Source organism: Antennarius striatus, chromosome 17 (assembly GCF_040054535.1).
Source record: "Antennarius striatus isolate MH-2024 chromosome 17, ASM4005453v1, whole genome shotgun sequence".
NCBI lineage: Eukaryota > Metazoa > Chordata > Actinopteri > Lophiiformes > Antennariidae > Antennarius > Antennarius striatus.
In genome coordinates, this window is record NC_090792.1 from 20,840,575 (window position 1) to 20,855,399 (window position 14,825).

Here is a 14,825-nt window from a genome sequence, read left to right on the forward strand (position 1 = left end):
AGTAAAATGTACATCAGAAATGTGTTTTTAACACTCTGATAGAGGAATTTGTTAAAAAAAATCACTGCAGATCTCCTCAATTTGAACATTTATTTAAATCCAGTTCAACTTTAGGATAATTTGAACAAACATTTGTAAAAAGCAGAGCAGCAAAACTAGTTTGAAGTTTATTATCACAAAAAGCTAAATCTGTACAAAGCATGGGACAAATGAAATAAAATCAATCGATCATCAATACATCACCTACAGCTACAAATAAACTCCATTTCCTTGAGAATCAGAATCAGTTCTGGTGCCACAGTAACATCCACCTCAAATTAAACAGTATCCATGACAACGACCCAACCTGTCTGCTTTACATCTACTGGACAATAAATACAACACACTCTGGACACACACGTATGCAGAGAGGAGGAAAGGACGTTTATTGAACATGAAAGATTTAAAAGGAAACTCCAGCGGCCGCTTTCCATTCATGTCACGTTTTGTTCTGTGGTGTCAGAGATGGGAGGACAGACGCAAACCCCCCTCCCCTCGCGTGTGATGACATCACAGGTGTGACATCGTCCAGGTCATCAGATTAGGTAAACAAGAGGGGCAGGAAACAAACAAGCACAGAGCAGAGTGAGACCGATCAACGGTCAGAGATCAATAAACCAGGTTCAACTCAGAGAACACTCTGTGTTCAGATCTCTACGTCACGCTTCACCTCTTCATCACTCAGAGAACTAAAGTTCTAAAACACACAAATGTGGATGGAATGAAGCTTCCATCTGAAGCCGACGCTGAAACCTAAAGCCATCAAAGGGTTAATCTGGTTCAGGCCTGTTCAGACTGAACGGATGTGGATCGGGTTCCAATCAGACTCCTGGTTTATTCAGGACACATCAATTCAGTTCAGGAGCCGTTTATAGAAAGGAGGACGTTTGAAATTCAGAACGCCATCCTCAACCTCAATGGGCGGGGCTTAACGTTACCTTTAAACCTGAGTTAAATCCAGATTCTGGTCTGATCAGTTAATTAATTCCAGTTTGACTTCAGATTTTTGATGGGTCATCTGACATCCTTTGATGGGACGCGTTCTCTTTATGGTACGGGTCAATCAGGGTTCTATAGTTATTGATTACCGATCGACTGAAGGGAATGTCGGACCTGATCAGAGGAATGTTCTCCAGGAACTTCCCTGAACCAGGAAATAAACCACTTCCTGTAAAACCTGTTTCCACTGTACACGCTTTAAAACAGGAAGTGACACCAGCTAACGCTAGCTCGTTGCATCAGGAGTCGTTCAATCGTGTCGCAGCATAAGCTGAACTGAATAGACCCCGCCCCCAACAGAACTTTGGCTCCACCTACAGAACCTGAACCGGACCAACGATGTCAGAGGAAACGTTTGTAGAGCTAAAAGAGCGCTGGGGGCGGGGCTTCCATAACAGTAAACGCACACGGAAGACGAGACACACACACCACATGACACACACACGCACACCCAGGATCACCACAGGTCACTAGAGGTCACCGTAGGTCATAGTTCATCTCAGTCCTGGTTGTAAACTGATGACCCCCCCCCCCATGTAACAGCATAGCTCCTCTTCCTGAAGGATGATGGGAGCTTCCACAAGCGACATGACCTCCTTGACCCCTCTGGCTCCTCCCCCCGGACGACCTTCACCGCGCCAGGTCGCTCTGGCTGGCGCTCAGGTCGCGACTCTTCCTCAGACGATTATTTCCTTCCTGCAGGAAACATGAGAGGAAATGAGGTTCAGTCGCTGGGGGGGGTGTTTGTTTCACGATAGCGTGTCCATTAGCTAGCGTGTCCATTAGCTAGATTAGCATGAGCACACATCTGTTAGCAGTGAAGCAGAACTTGAAGCGTCACACGGACTGAGGTCATGTTTGAAGGTGAGGCGTGACGTCACACCGCTGGTTCTGACGTGACGTCGTGACGCTAACGTCTCTGGACGTCTCTGGACGTCAATGCTAAACGAGGACACGCTAACCGTAGCTGCAGGAGATTCATCACCCGAGGAACTCAAAAGGTCTCGCTGAGTTTAGCAAAAATTAGCTTAGCGTTGGTATGAATGCAGCACTGCTGGAGTGGATGCTAATTCTTAGCTAGCTTGCGTTAGCTTCAGGTGTGAGACACTTCACCTACGTACGCATGTACACGTGATAGTTTGGGTGGAGTTTAGCTCACGGTCAACCGTCAGCAGGAAGTCATGGTGATCACTTCCTGTCATCACTCATCGATGGTGATGTCATCAGTGACAAACAGAGGTTGGTTTAAGCCTCGGGGTAACGCGGAGGGGCGGAGCCACTTCAGGCTGAATGACTATCAACAGGCTAAACAAACAAATCTGTCAGTAACTTCAGAATCAGGACACCTTAGTGACCTTTGACCTTTGGGTAACGGGACAAACTGGGCTGTACTGGCGGTCTGCTTACTTGGTAGGGGTCGCTGCCCGCCCGGTCCACCACGTTTAGAACCCCCAGAGAGCTGGCTCGCTTCATTCTGTCCCCCAGGTGACATGCAGGTGAGGGGGCGGGGTCAGGTGGGCGGGGTTTAGCCGATGGAGATAAGTAGATGTTGGTTAATGACATCCAGGAAACCTTCAAGCTGCTGAGTGGCTTTACAGGTTTACTGTTTATGATTTATTTAACGTGAAGAATCCCTCTGGCCTTCCTCCTCCTCGTCATCATCAGTTATTCGATAGAAAAACTTCTGCTTTGATGTTATTGATTACTGATTAATGACTGGAGCCACCAGCAAGATGGATTCTTCACTCAGGTGCTCTAAAGTCATTAGTGCAGCTATTATTATTATTATTGTTATTATTATTACCAGGGGTGCACATAACGGGGTACGTAACAGGGTATATAATGGGGGCACATTACGAGGGTATATAACGGGGGCATATAACTGAGTATTTAACGAGGAGATATAACAAGGGTATATAACAGGATTTAGGCTGGATTAGAACCAGCAGCTGTTTAATTTATCCATTAAATTGCAAATTGGGGGGAGGGGCAAAGTTAAGTGGGTTGTACCGCCCACATCGGCTGATCACATGATCCTCTGCTGAGTCATTATTGGCTCTACTGTAGGGAGGTGGGGCAAGACAAACTACCATGAAAATATGGGGGCGAACAACAGCGAGAGGTTCACATAGCGACCAGCGACGGTTGGTTCCCATAGCGACCAGCGACGGGGGGAATTAAAAAGTTTGAATGTGTGTGAGCTTAATGTGTTTGCACATTGGGCGGGGCACCAATCAACATCTACAGGTAATCTACATCTACAGGTAATCATTAACAATCAGACGACAGGCTGTATGTGCACCCCTGATTATTACCCTCTGATCCATCATGTTAACACACAACTCACACACACACACACACACACACACACACACACACACACACACACACACACACACACACACACAGCTGTAAACCGATTTTATGACACAAACACCAAATTCATGCAACAACACCCTGCACAGACGTTGCCGTGACAACAGACGTGTGTTTGTGGGCGGGGTCTGCAGACGGGACGATGAAGATGACGGCAGTGACATCATCATCTTCACGGTCGTGTGAGGCCACAGAGAAGCAGCAGAGAGGAAGCGAACACACAGAGGCATGCAGGACGTTTATTCACAAGCAGAACCAGAACCAGAGTCTAGAACCGGGACCAGAGTCTAGAACCGGGACCAGAGTCCACACAGACGCCACCGTGACACCCAACGCAGGAACTGTCGGAAAGAACATGAGGGGGCGGGGCCACGGGGCGTGGCCACGGGTCAGACTAGAACCTAGAACACCTTCAGGCCTGGGAACCGTTTAGAATGTTAGAACCCTGAACGATCCGTCTGACATCGATCGGGTCATCTGTTATCAATCAGATCGTCTGTCATTGGTCGGGTCTGATCAGGTGACGGGCGGCGCTGGGATCTTCGCGTCCTCCTGTGATTGGCCGTTCCTGCCGCTCTGGGGAACGACTCCTCACTGATCACAGATCAGGTTCTGATTGACTGGATCAATACCAGGCCTGCTTTGTGACGTGGGACTGAAGGCGTGTCCTCAGATGGGGGCTGGGGGGTCAGGGTGGAACACTGAGGTCGTGCAGTTAGTGTTGAAACAGGAAGTGACAGGTGAGGGGGGGGTCACATGACTGAAGCTCCCGCAGCCGTTTCCCATGCAACACGTGACCTCCAGCACAGAGCAGCCAATCCCGTCGTGTGTGTGGTTAGTGGCCCGCAGGGGGCGGGGCTTTCCTGTGGCAGGGGCGGGGCTCTGTGGGGATAGTTACCCGGGGTTCTTGGGCTCGCTGTCCCGGGACGAGGCCCCGCCCTTCAGCTTCCGGACCAGCTTCTCACTGCTGCGGCGGATCGACGCCCGGAGTTTACTGAAGGAGCCGCTCCGCTTCAGGGCGCCGGAGCCGTCCTGGGGGGCACGGGACAGCGTTACACACACACACACACACACACACACACACACACACACACACACACACACACACACACACACACACACACACACACACACACAGAGGCATCTGGACAATAACTCCACTAAAATCATCCAGATTAATCGTTCACTCAGGACCAATCAGGATGAACTCGTTTGATGTTTGGGATCCAAAATATAAACAGAAAATAAAGTTTTTAATTCACTTCATTCTGGGAGCAGCTTTCAACACGCACACGCCTGCACCAGAGGAACACGCGTGTGCATCCTGTACAGGTGACGTCACCTTCATCCCAGGAGCAGCCGTGCTAGTGTGTGCTAACCCAGTGTGTGCTAACCCAGTGTGTGCTAACCTAGTGTGTGCTAACCCAGTGTGTGCTAACCCAGTGTGTGCTAACCCAGTGTGTGCTAACCCAGTGTGTGCTAACCCAGTGTGTGCTAACCCAGTGTGTGCTAACCCGGTGTGTGCTAACCTAGTGTGTGCTAACCCAGTGTGTGCTAACCCAGTGTGTGCTAACCCAGTGTGTGCTAAACTGTGCTCAGTGCCTCTTGTTCTTCCTGTGAGTTTTGGGAGCAACTATGACATCACAGTGGACCAAGCCCCTCCTCCAGGAAGTGTGAAACTGAAGGGGCGGGTCCAGATGTCCTTCATCCTCTGACCTCTAGATGACCTCAGTCTAACTGCAGCTATGTAGCTAGGCTTGTTAGCGGGCTAGCTCACATGACAAATGTGGGCGTGGGCAGTCATGTTAATGAGACAGAAAAGAGGGCGGACACAAAGAGGCAGTGGGCGTGGCTTCAGGTGAGCACAGAGTTGAGTTTTATTAGAGTTAAAGACAAACAGGAAACAGATTATTAGCTGACAGAAGGATGCAGGTTCAAATCCCAGAGACACAAACACACTCCTCCTCACTACACACACACAGGTGTGATCTCTCCTCTCTTAACTCCACCCCTCTGGGCGGGACTCCTGCGGTCCTGAACGCACACTCGATGACATCACTGCTAGTTCAGGACTAGAACTCTAACGCTGGTTTACTTTGATTCTATTGGACAGAAAATCTATTCATGAAGCAGGAAGCCCCTGATATTGATTTATTGATTATCAGATCAGTATTGGTAATCAGGATGGAGGTGTGGTCTAGTGTCAGCCAATGAAACGAGTGGACGAGGGAGGAGCTTAGAGAGAAAGATAACAGGACAGACAGGTCACGTGTTGCCATGGAAACAGCATCACCCAGCAGGAACATTGAGGTACAGAGTAAGAGACCAGCAGGAAGCAGAGGGGCGGGACTCCAGACAAGCCCCACCCATCGTCACGCTGGGTGGGGTCGGACCGTGGAGAATCCCACCAGAACCCACGGCGGTGGAGGAGGGGGTCTGGTGCCGTAGCTGGGGGGTGAAGCGTCCGTCATGCAGAGGACGAGTTTTAGAAATGTTAGAGGCCTCTGGAGTTACAGCTGGCGGCGGGGGGGGGCAGGAAGAGAGGGAGAAGAAGAACCGTGAGAGGAGACCCCGACAGATGGAGCAGGAAGGAGGAAGCAGCATCAAAGACCAACGGGGTCCAGCTCAGACTCAGGTCAGCGTCCAATCAGAACGCAGACACCAGAGGTCCTGCTGATCTGGAGTCAGTCTTAGCTCGGTGACTCACAAACAGGATATTGATCCTGTTCAATCACATCACTTCTTCTGTGGTGCCACCAACCCCCCCACCCAAAGGACGGAACTGAAGGAGTTCTTACACTCCACCACTAGGGGGCGCCTCGGTGCTACTGAGTCTGGATCTGGACCGTTTAACATGGTAGAACCACAGGAACACGATTAACAGAGCATAAAAGGGGGGGGGGCAGGAAGGCAGGCGGGGGGGGGGCAGGTAGGAGACGTGTGAGAGCAGCCAGAGGCAGTTGTTGGAGTCTATAAATATAAAAGTCAGTATTTGAGTAAAACTAAAAAACGTCTCATTTATGATGAAAATAAATGTTTTCATGTTTCAGAACACGACTGACTGATTGATCGATTGATCGATTGATAATCAGCATCGTTAATTTAATCCTATTAAACCCTTCCTTCCTCTCTGGATGCTGACATCAACAAACAAACAAGGAAACAAGGAAAGGAAGGACAGACACCACTAGGGTGGGGGGACATTATGGGGGTCCACAGAGTACAGTACAGAGCCCACGTTGTGTCAGCTGATCACTGATGACCACTGATGAGTCGCTGAGTCACCAGGAACCTGCAGGTGGGCGGAGCTCAGGTGGAACTTCAGGTGAGGGAGGAATGTGTCCACCCCCCTATCCCCCCGGATCAATACAGTCTGATCCCCCCCCCTCAGGTGTTCAATTCTGTTCACCTGATCTCTGCTCTGATTGGCTGAACACTTCCAGCTGCAGCTCCGCCCTCACAGGAAGTCCATGACGATCAGCTTACAGGAACAGTGTGTGTGTGTGTGTGTGTGTGTGTGTGTGTGTGTGTGTGTGTGTGCTGCTGATTGGCTGTTGCTATGGGCTACAGCAGCCTACAGAGACCACGCCTACGTGAGCGGTCGCTAGGGAAACGAGAGGTGTTAGTAGCATTAGCTGAGAGGATGTTCCTACAGGTGAAAGCCTACGACCTCTGACCTACTGCAGCAGGACCTACTTGGGGGGGGGGTTCTACCAGCCAAACGGAACACGTGTTGTGTGTCAGTAGCGTGTTGTAGTTAGCATGTAGCGGTTAGCGTGTGGGCCGTACTGTACTTACCCCGTTCCACTCCACGCTCATACTCACTTCCTCGCCCCCCGCCCCGCTCTCGTACTTCACCGTGTCGGAGGTCAGGCTCTCGCGGCTGCGCTGCTTCTCACGCGCCTCGGGTTCGCTCAGGACCTCCGCCACGCGCTTCTTGTGCACCGTGTCCAGACCCTGGTGCAAACACACACACACACACACGTTAACACGCGTGCCATGGAAACCCCACCCTTCAGGCAGTGACATCATCCTGGGGACACACCTGCTTCCTGGAGCGCATGGCGGCTTCCTCCAGCGTGTCGGCGGCCTCGAACTTGCCCTGCCGCCTGTAGAGGGCGCCCAGGTTCTTCAGGGTGGTGGTCACTGTGGGGCTGAAGACACACCCTCGTCATCACTCAGGTGGGGGGGCCACTGAACCAGAACCAGAACCGGACTGACCTGTCCACCTTGCAGGCCTTGTACCAGCCCCCGTACTCTCCAAACGGCGAGCCGTCCTTCTGCTTCCCCTGGAGACACCACGGGTTAGACCAGACCACGCCCCCCAGGGCGTGGTAATCCGGCCCACAAACTGGTTTAAACTATATCATTTTATGGAGTAAATGGAACAACCCACGTGCTAACAGGAAGCTAACAGGAAGCTAACAGGAAGCTAACAGGAAGCTAACAGGAAGCTAACAGGAAGCTGCTAACAGAACGCTGACAGGTCAGCAGTGGGATTACAGTTGTGTTCACCCCCCCCCGAACAAATCCGTTAAACTGGGATTAGTTTAGCGTCCCTGTTGGGACACTCTGACCCGGATCTGATTACTGTTTGTCAGGTGGGGGGGTTGGGGTGGGGGGGTCACCTTGCTCTGCTCCTCTCTCTCTTCTGCGTGCATCCAGATGGGTTTGTTCTCATCTGCAGGGAAACACAGAGAACCAATCAGCATCACACCAGCAGGAGGGGGCGGGGCCCTCATCGTATCAGGAGGAGGGGGCGGGGCCAGTGTGTGTGGGGGGGGTCCTACCATCAACAGAGCCAAACTCCCTCTCATGGGCGCGGGTCAGGATCTCCTTGTAGAGCGTCTCCGCCTGTTTGAACTTCCCCTGCTTCAGGTAGCAGGACGCCTGGGGGGCAAAGAATCAAAGGTTAGAGGGTCATGACCCCCGTGCCAGCAAGGGGTCACGACCCCCACTAGTGCTAGCGGCTAGCAGGGTAAACCCGATGTAACTCTCAGCGTCTCGACTGTCGATGAGGGTGTGGCCCTCCGTCCCTCCCCCAGGTAGTTCCTGCCCCCCCTCACCAGGTTGTTCTTGGTCTTGGCCACGTTGGGGTCGTCGGGGCCCAGCTGGCTCTGGTAGATCTCCAGCGCCCTCTGGTAGTAGAGCTCCACCTCCTCGTACTTGCCCTGGTTCTGACACAGCAGCGCCAGGTTGTTCAGCTGCTTGGCCACGTCGGGGTGTTCCCTCCCCAGCACCTGGATGGGAGGACCGTGTGAGGCCAGACGGGTCTGGACCCCCCCACGGGGGGCGGGCCGCGTGACCTTTGACCCACCTTCTCCCTGATCTCCAGCGCCCTCTTGCACAGAGGCTCCGCCTCCTTGTACTTCCCTCTCTTCCCGTAGAGAACGGCCAGGTTGTTGAGGGTGGCAGCCACCTGACACACACACACACACACACACACACACACACACACACACACACACACACACACACATGAGGACCTGTGTGTGTCACCATGACAACGGTCTGAAGACGGTGTAACCGATGAAGAGGAAACAGGAAGTGATTGTGATTGGCTGTAATTTGACACCAATCAAATGAGGAAGAGGAACCGTCAGGTTCAACACGACCTGATTCACCCGCTGTGGGGAGTGTGAAGAGGGGGGGGGCAGAGGCTAAAGAAGGAAGCTAACGTGCTAACGTGCTAACACAGCTTCTACTGATGGATCAGCTTCACTCTGATCAGAGGATCTGAAACAGGATGAGAATCAAACTGATTTCAGGACAATCACTCGTGGGGGGGGTCGGTGGACGGAGGACAGAACGGAGGCAAGGGGGGGGCCTAACCTCGTATTCACAGGGAGGCGGTCCAGTCAGTGGGGGCTCGGGCCTGCTGGGGTGGGGGGAGACGGTTAGTGGACCTAGACACTGGCTGTGGGGGGGGCTCTCAGCCGCATCAGGGCGACGTGAAACAAGCGCTCCTCTGTGTCCACGAGCCGACCCCCCCACACTGGGACTAAACCCCATCACTGTGTGTGTGCTACTTAGCTAACGCTAACCTATGCTAACCCGCTAACCAACGCGCTGCAGACAGGAAGTACTCACCGCCGGGTGGTCCCTCCCCAGCGTCTTCTCCCTGATGGCCAGAGCGTCGTTCAGCAGGTTGGCCGCCTCCTTGTACTTGTTCTGGTCCCTGAGGGAGACGACACACAACACGCTAAGGACACGCTAACAAGCCAAAAAACATGCTAACAACCCTAACAACACGCTAAAAACCCTAACAACACGCTAACAACACATTAACAGCCCTAATAACACGCTAACAACACGTTAACAGCCCTAACAACACGCTAACAACACATTAACAGCCCAAATAACACGCTAACAACACGTTAACATCCCTAATAACACGCTAACAACACGTTAACAGCCCTAACAACACGCTAACAACACATTAACAGCCCTAATAACACGCTAACAACACGTTAACAGCCCTAACAACATGCTAACAACACATTAACAGCCCTAATAACACGCTAACAACACGTTAACAGCCCTAACAACACGCTAACAACATGTTAACAACACATTAACAGCCCTAATAACACGCTAACAACACGTTAACAGCCCTAGCAACACGTTAACAACACATTAACAGCCCTAACAACACGCTAACAACACGCTAACAACACGTTAACAGCCCTAACCCAACACACACCACTGTTTTATCTGCTTTACCACTCGTACTTTTCTGATTGAGCTCAGCCAATCACGTGTGGCCCCGCCCCCTACCCGTAGACCAGGGCCAGGACGCTGAGCATGGTGGCCCCGCCCCCTACCTGTAGACCAGGGCCAGGATGTTGAGCATGGTGGCCCCGCCCCCTACCTGTAGACCAGGGCCAGGATGTTGAGCATGGTGGCCCCGCCCCCTACCTGTAGACCAGGGCCAGGATGTTGAGCATGGTGGCCCCGCCCCCTACCTGTAGACCAGGGCCAGGATGTTGAGCATGGTGGCCCCGCCCCCTACCTGTAGACCAGGGCCAGGATGTTGAGCATGGTGGCCCCGCCCCCTACCTGTAGACCAGGGCCAGGATGTTGAGCATGGTGGCCCCGCCCCCTACCTGTAGACCAGGGCCAGGATGTTGAGCATGGTGGCCCCGCCCCCTACCTGTAGACCAGGGCCAGGATGTTGAGCATGGTGGCCACGTCGGGGTGCTGGTGGCCTGAGGTCTTCTCCAGGTCCTCCAGGGCCTGCTTGCAGAGGGGGACGGCCACCTCGTAGCGGCCCTGGGACGCGTACTGGATCACCAGGTTGTGGAGGGTCCTGAGGCGGGCCGGGATCTCGTACCCCCCCTGCTGGGCGGCCGCCGCCGCCGCGCTGCCGTGACTGGGCTGGACTGGGGGGCGAGACAGGAAGATGTCAGGACACGCCCCCTCATTCAGACGGACACGTCACAGGAAGTGACCTCATCCAATCCAAACACACCACTATTCATGAATTATTCATGAGGGGTGGGGCTATCTCTGACATGATGGGCGTGGCCACAAGACACATTCATTTCATGTCTGAGCTGCTGATCTATTTAGAGACACCCCCATCACACCGAGGGAGGGGGGCGATGACGGATGGGAGACACGCTGGGGGTGGTTGGACAGCTGAAGAGGGGGCAGATGGGGGGGGGGGGGGGCAGGAGGAAAGAGGGGGCACACTTACTGCCTGGGGGGTCGTCCTGGTCATCTGGGAACAGATCGTCCAGAGTCTCCTTACTGGAGTCAGAGTCCTTCTCCTCCTGGGGGGGGGGGGGGCAGAGAGGAGGACAGTCAGGGGGGGTCCAACGTCCACACAGGTAACCAGAACCCTGGCCCGCTGTAGCCAGGGGTGGGGTTAAGGTGAAGGGGTGGGGTTAAGGTGAAGGGGTGGGGTTAAGGTGAAGGGGTTGGGGTTAGGGGTTGGGGGGTTCTTGTGGGGGGGCTCACCGGCGACAGGTCCGTGTCGTACTTCCTCAGCTGGCTCATGAACTCCAGCTGCTTGTTGTCCTCCTCCAGCTGGGCCACGCCCTGCTCGCTGCGCTGCAGCTTCATCTGCGTGGTCGCCAGCTCGTCCCTCAGCCACTGGTTCTCCTGGCAGAGACGCCTCACCTGAGCACGCAGCTTCTGCTTCTCCGCCTCCACCGCGCTCAGGTGGCCCGACAGCGCCATCATCACCTGGGGGGGGGACAAGTCAGGAAGGGCTGCTAGGACACGCTCAGCATCCCGGGGGGGGGGGGTCGACAGACCTACCTGGGCCTCGCTCAGGCCGAGCTCCAGCATCTCCAGCGACCTTTGGATCATGTGGGACTTCTCCTCCACCAGGACCCCCCCCTCCTCATCCTGCTTCAGGCAGCGCAGCGTCCCCAGCAGCCCCCCCAGGATGGAGTGGTGCTCCTGCTTCAGGGCGTCCAGCCCCTGCACCACCTGCTTGGTGCGGCTGATGATCTCATCCTGGGACAGCTTCTCCCCCGGGGGGGCCTCCTCCTCCTTCACACACACCACGGTGGACATGTCCTCACGCATCCTGAAAGGTCACGGGGGGGGGGGGATGAGATATCACATTTACATCATGACATCATCACATGTACAGTATGACATCATTAATCAACTTCAATGTCCAGACGCAGCAGTGAGGAAACATGATGTCACAGCTTGCTAGCAGGAACTCCCATAATCCCTAGCTGCTCGGTGCTTCATGATGAGGTCATCGCTCTGAACTGATTCAGCTGTGATGACGTGAAGACCTTTGTGTTCAAACGAGAGGCTTAACATCCACTCCTCCTCACACACACACACACACACACACACACACACACACACACACACACACACACACACACACACACACGGTGAACTCCTCTTAACGGCGTCAGATTTCAGTTCAAGAGAGGAAGTGAATCGACAATGGAGCTCCGACCGCATCATGTGACTCAGCAACCGCCCTGCAGCCAATCAGCTGACAGCAGGGCAGCAGGAGAAGGACCTGCAGCTACAGGTGAGCCCAGCAGGGGGGGACACTGACATCACGACAGGAAGCGTCTGGATTGATTCTGCTTCAAATCTGGTTCCACCGCCAACAGATCCACAAGGGAAAGCTCTACTTCCTGTTCTGAACACACACACCAGCTCTACTTCCTGTTCTGAACACACACAAGCTCTACTTCCTGTTCTGAACACACACGAGCTCTACTTCCTGTTCTGAACACACACGAGCTCTACTTCCTGTTCTGAACACACACACGAGCTCTACTTCCTGTTCTGAACACACACGAGCTCTACTTCCTGTTCTGAACACACACGAGCTCTACTTCCTGTTCTGAACACACACGAGCTCTACTTCCTGTTCTGAACACACACGCTTTGATTCTGGCTTCAGAGGGCCACCCCCCAGCTCAAAGCCCCCCCAGGACAACGAGACACAAACTATTTCTGATGTTCTCCTTGAAATGCAGATCACGTCCCCCCCGAGGGAACGCCGTGACTCTGAGTAAATCAGACAGTTGCCACGGCGATGTGGGGCTGCAGGCAGGATGAGGACAGCAATGTGGAGGGGAGGGGTTTTTTCGATGGGGGGGGCTCTGGGCTCAGTGCCTGATGGATGGAGACAGAACCGTCTGAGTCAGCGAACGCCCCAGAGAGAACATCTGAGGCCGAGTGATGATGTCATCATCCTGACAGGGGTCAGAGGTCACAACCCACCGGTCCAGATCGATACGCCGACATCCATTCATGTGATCTCACTGAGCTGTCATGTGACCCCGTTAGCTGTTAGCCTCAGGGAGCAGACAGGAAGTGTGACTCGGCAAGGCAGGAAGACAGGAAGTGACACGTGTGTGATTCAGGAACAGACGTGGTTCTGACCCGGTGAACATGTGATCGTCATGTCGGGTCGTCTGAACACGAGTCAAACACGAGTCACGACCCGAGACGACTCGGCTGGAGGCACCAGTTCACACCAGAACAGAACCAGATACTAGTCTGATCCCGTCTGAGAGTCACACTGGATTAAAATTAGTAAAATCACTTTAATCTGTTCAAACCTGTAAAAACACACCAAAAACCTCAAATACCCTGCTCCACACAGATGCACTCATCTGTCTCCTGGATACAGAACACGCCCTGCAGCATCACGTGACACACGCTGAACCAATAGAATCAGGTCCCACCTGCAGCAGGAACTCCATATGAGGTCAATAACAGAACCTGTGTAAACCCTGGAGCCAATCACATGCTGTTCCCTGGAGAGGGGCGGAGCCTGCAGGTTGTCAGGTGTGGGTTAATGTCGCTAGGGTTTGTGGGAGATGTCAGGTCAGTCTGCGGCCCCCAGCCCTCCCAGCTGTGGCCCTACAGTGGGCTCCCCTGTCCCGGAGCCCCCCCCCACACACTGACCGCTTTCAGGCCCCCACCCGCCCTGAATACCAATGAACGGACGTCCACCCGCCGAGCCCACTAACGTCCGTGAAGGATCGGATGATCCGGTAGAACCGGTCCGGTCCGCCTGTCAGACCGGCCGCAGGGCGAACGGCTCCCCCGCCCACAGGCCGACTACCTCCTGCCGTTACCGTCACCACCGGCCGCACGCGAGCGAGCACGCGGCGTTAAAAACGGGCCCGCGCGGGTGTGTTCCCGTTAACGCGTCACGCGGGTCCGGTTCCGCAGAGTGACACGAGCAGGAACGGGAAACCGGCGGCGGCGCCGTTAACGAGCCGACGGCCGCTCCAGGAAGTAGACGGGGCCGTCCCTACCGTCCAGCGGGACTTCCGGTGCCGGTGGAGCCGGGATGGGGTCGCTTTTCCTCCGCCTCGCTGCTCGGTCGCGTCCGGTTCCAGGCGCTCCTTCACCGGACGGGCAGAGCCGGTCCCGGTTACCGGGTGGGACGTGAACGTTAATCGGTGTCCGGCTGTGGCTCTAGCGCTCAGCAGCTAGCTCCATGCTAGCCGCTAGCTGTCAGTCCGCGTTAACCGGAGGCGCGCGAGGCGAGCCCGGTGGCGTTGGGTTCCATGACGGGGACGGCCCGGAGATCACCGGGGGGCGGCTACAGGGGGAACGGAGACCCGCCGGTCCGCTGAGGGGGACTGACGGAGCGCTGCGTGAAAATGGCGTTCCGGGACCTCCCCCCCGCTCTGACGGTATGACGTCATCACCGGCCGGATTAAAGGGGAAGCCGCCTGTCAGACACCGGAACCGGAAACAGAAATGCGCTTTGATGAATTAAAAATGAGGGATTGGTGGGTGACGTCACAGTTGAAGGCTGGACAGAGGTTAGTGCAGGTCATCTGGGGTTAGTTCATTTATTCTGATGGATTCTAATCCAGTTTAAACGTTTAGACGCATCAGCTCAGGTCCATTTCTGATTGGATATTGGATATGAACACATGATCAATACCAATAGGCCG

General features: G+C 54.2%; 1 protein-coding gene across 4 annotated transcripts; it reads right to left on the minus strand.

Moving 5' to 3' along the window:
• Positions 1–76: 76 nt before the first annotated feature.
• On the minus strand, positions 77–14,565 carry klc1a (kinesin light chain 1a). Of its 4 annotated transcripts, none has more exons than XM_068338034.1 (16): positions 14,175–14,565; positions 11,680–11,953; positions 11,377–11,604; positions 11,114–11,189; positions 10,568–10,796; positions 9,505–9,592; positions 8,732–8,833; positions 8,481–8,654; positions 8,205–8,304; positions 8,043–8,095; positions 7,636–7,703; positions 7,460–7,568; positions 7,240–7,371; positions 4,313–4,446; positions 2,446–2,512; positions 77–1,734 (listed from the first exon to the last, which is right to left on the minus strand). In XM_068338034.1, the coding sequence occupies exons 2-16, from the start codon at positions 11,950–11,952 to the stop codon at positions 1,669–1,671; spliced, it is 1,899 nt and encodes a 632-aa protein (XP_068194135.1). In that variant the 5' UTR covers position 11,953; positions 14,175–14,565; the 3' UTR covers positions 77–1,668. The 4 variants fall into 4 exon arrangements, with proteins under 4 accessions (XP_068194135.1, XP_068194134.1, XP_068194136.1 ...); XM_068338033.1 differs by having other exon boundaries at positions 7,213–7,371; positions 14,175–14,564; XM_068338035.1 differs by lacking the exon at positions 2,446–2,512 and having other exon boundaries at positions 7,213–7,371; positions 14,175–14,564.
• Positions 14,566–14,825: the final 260 nt, after the last annotated feature.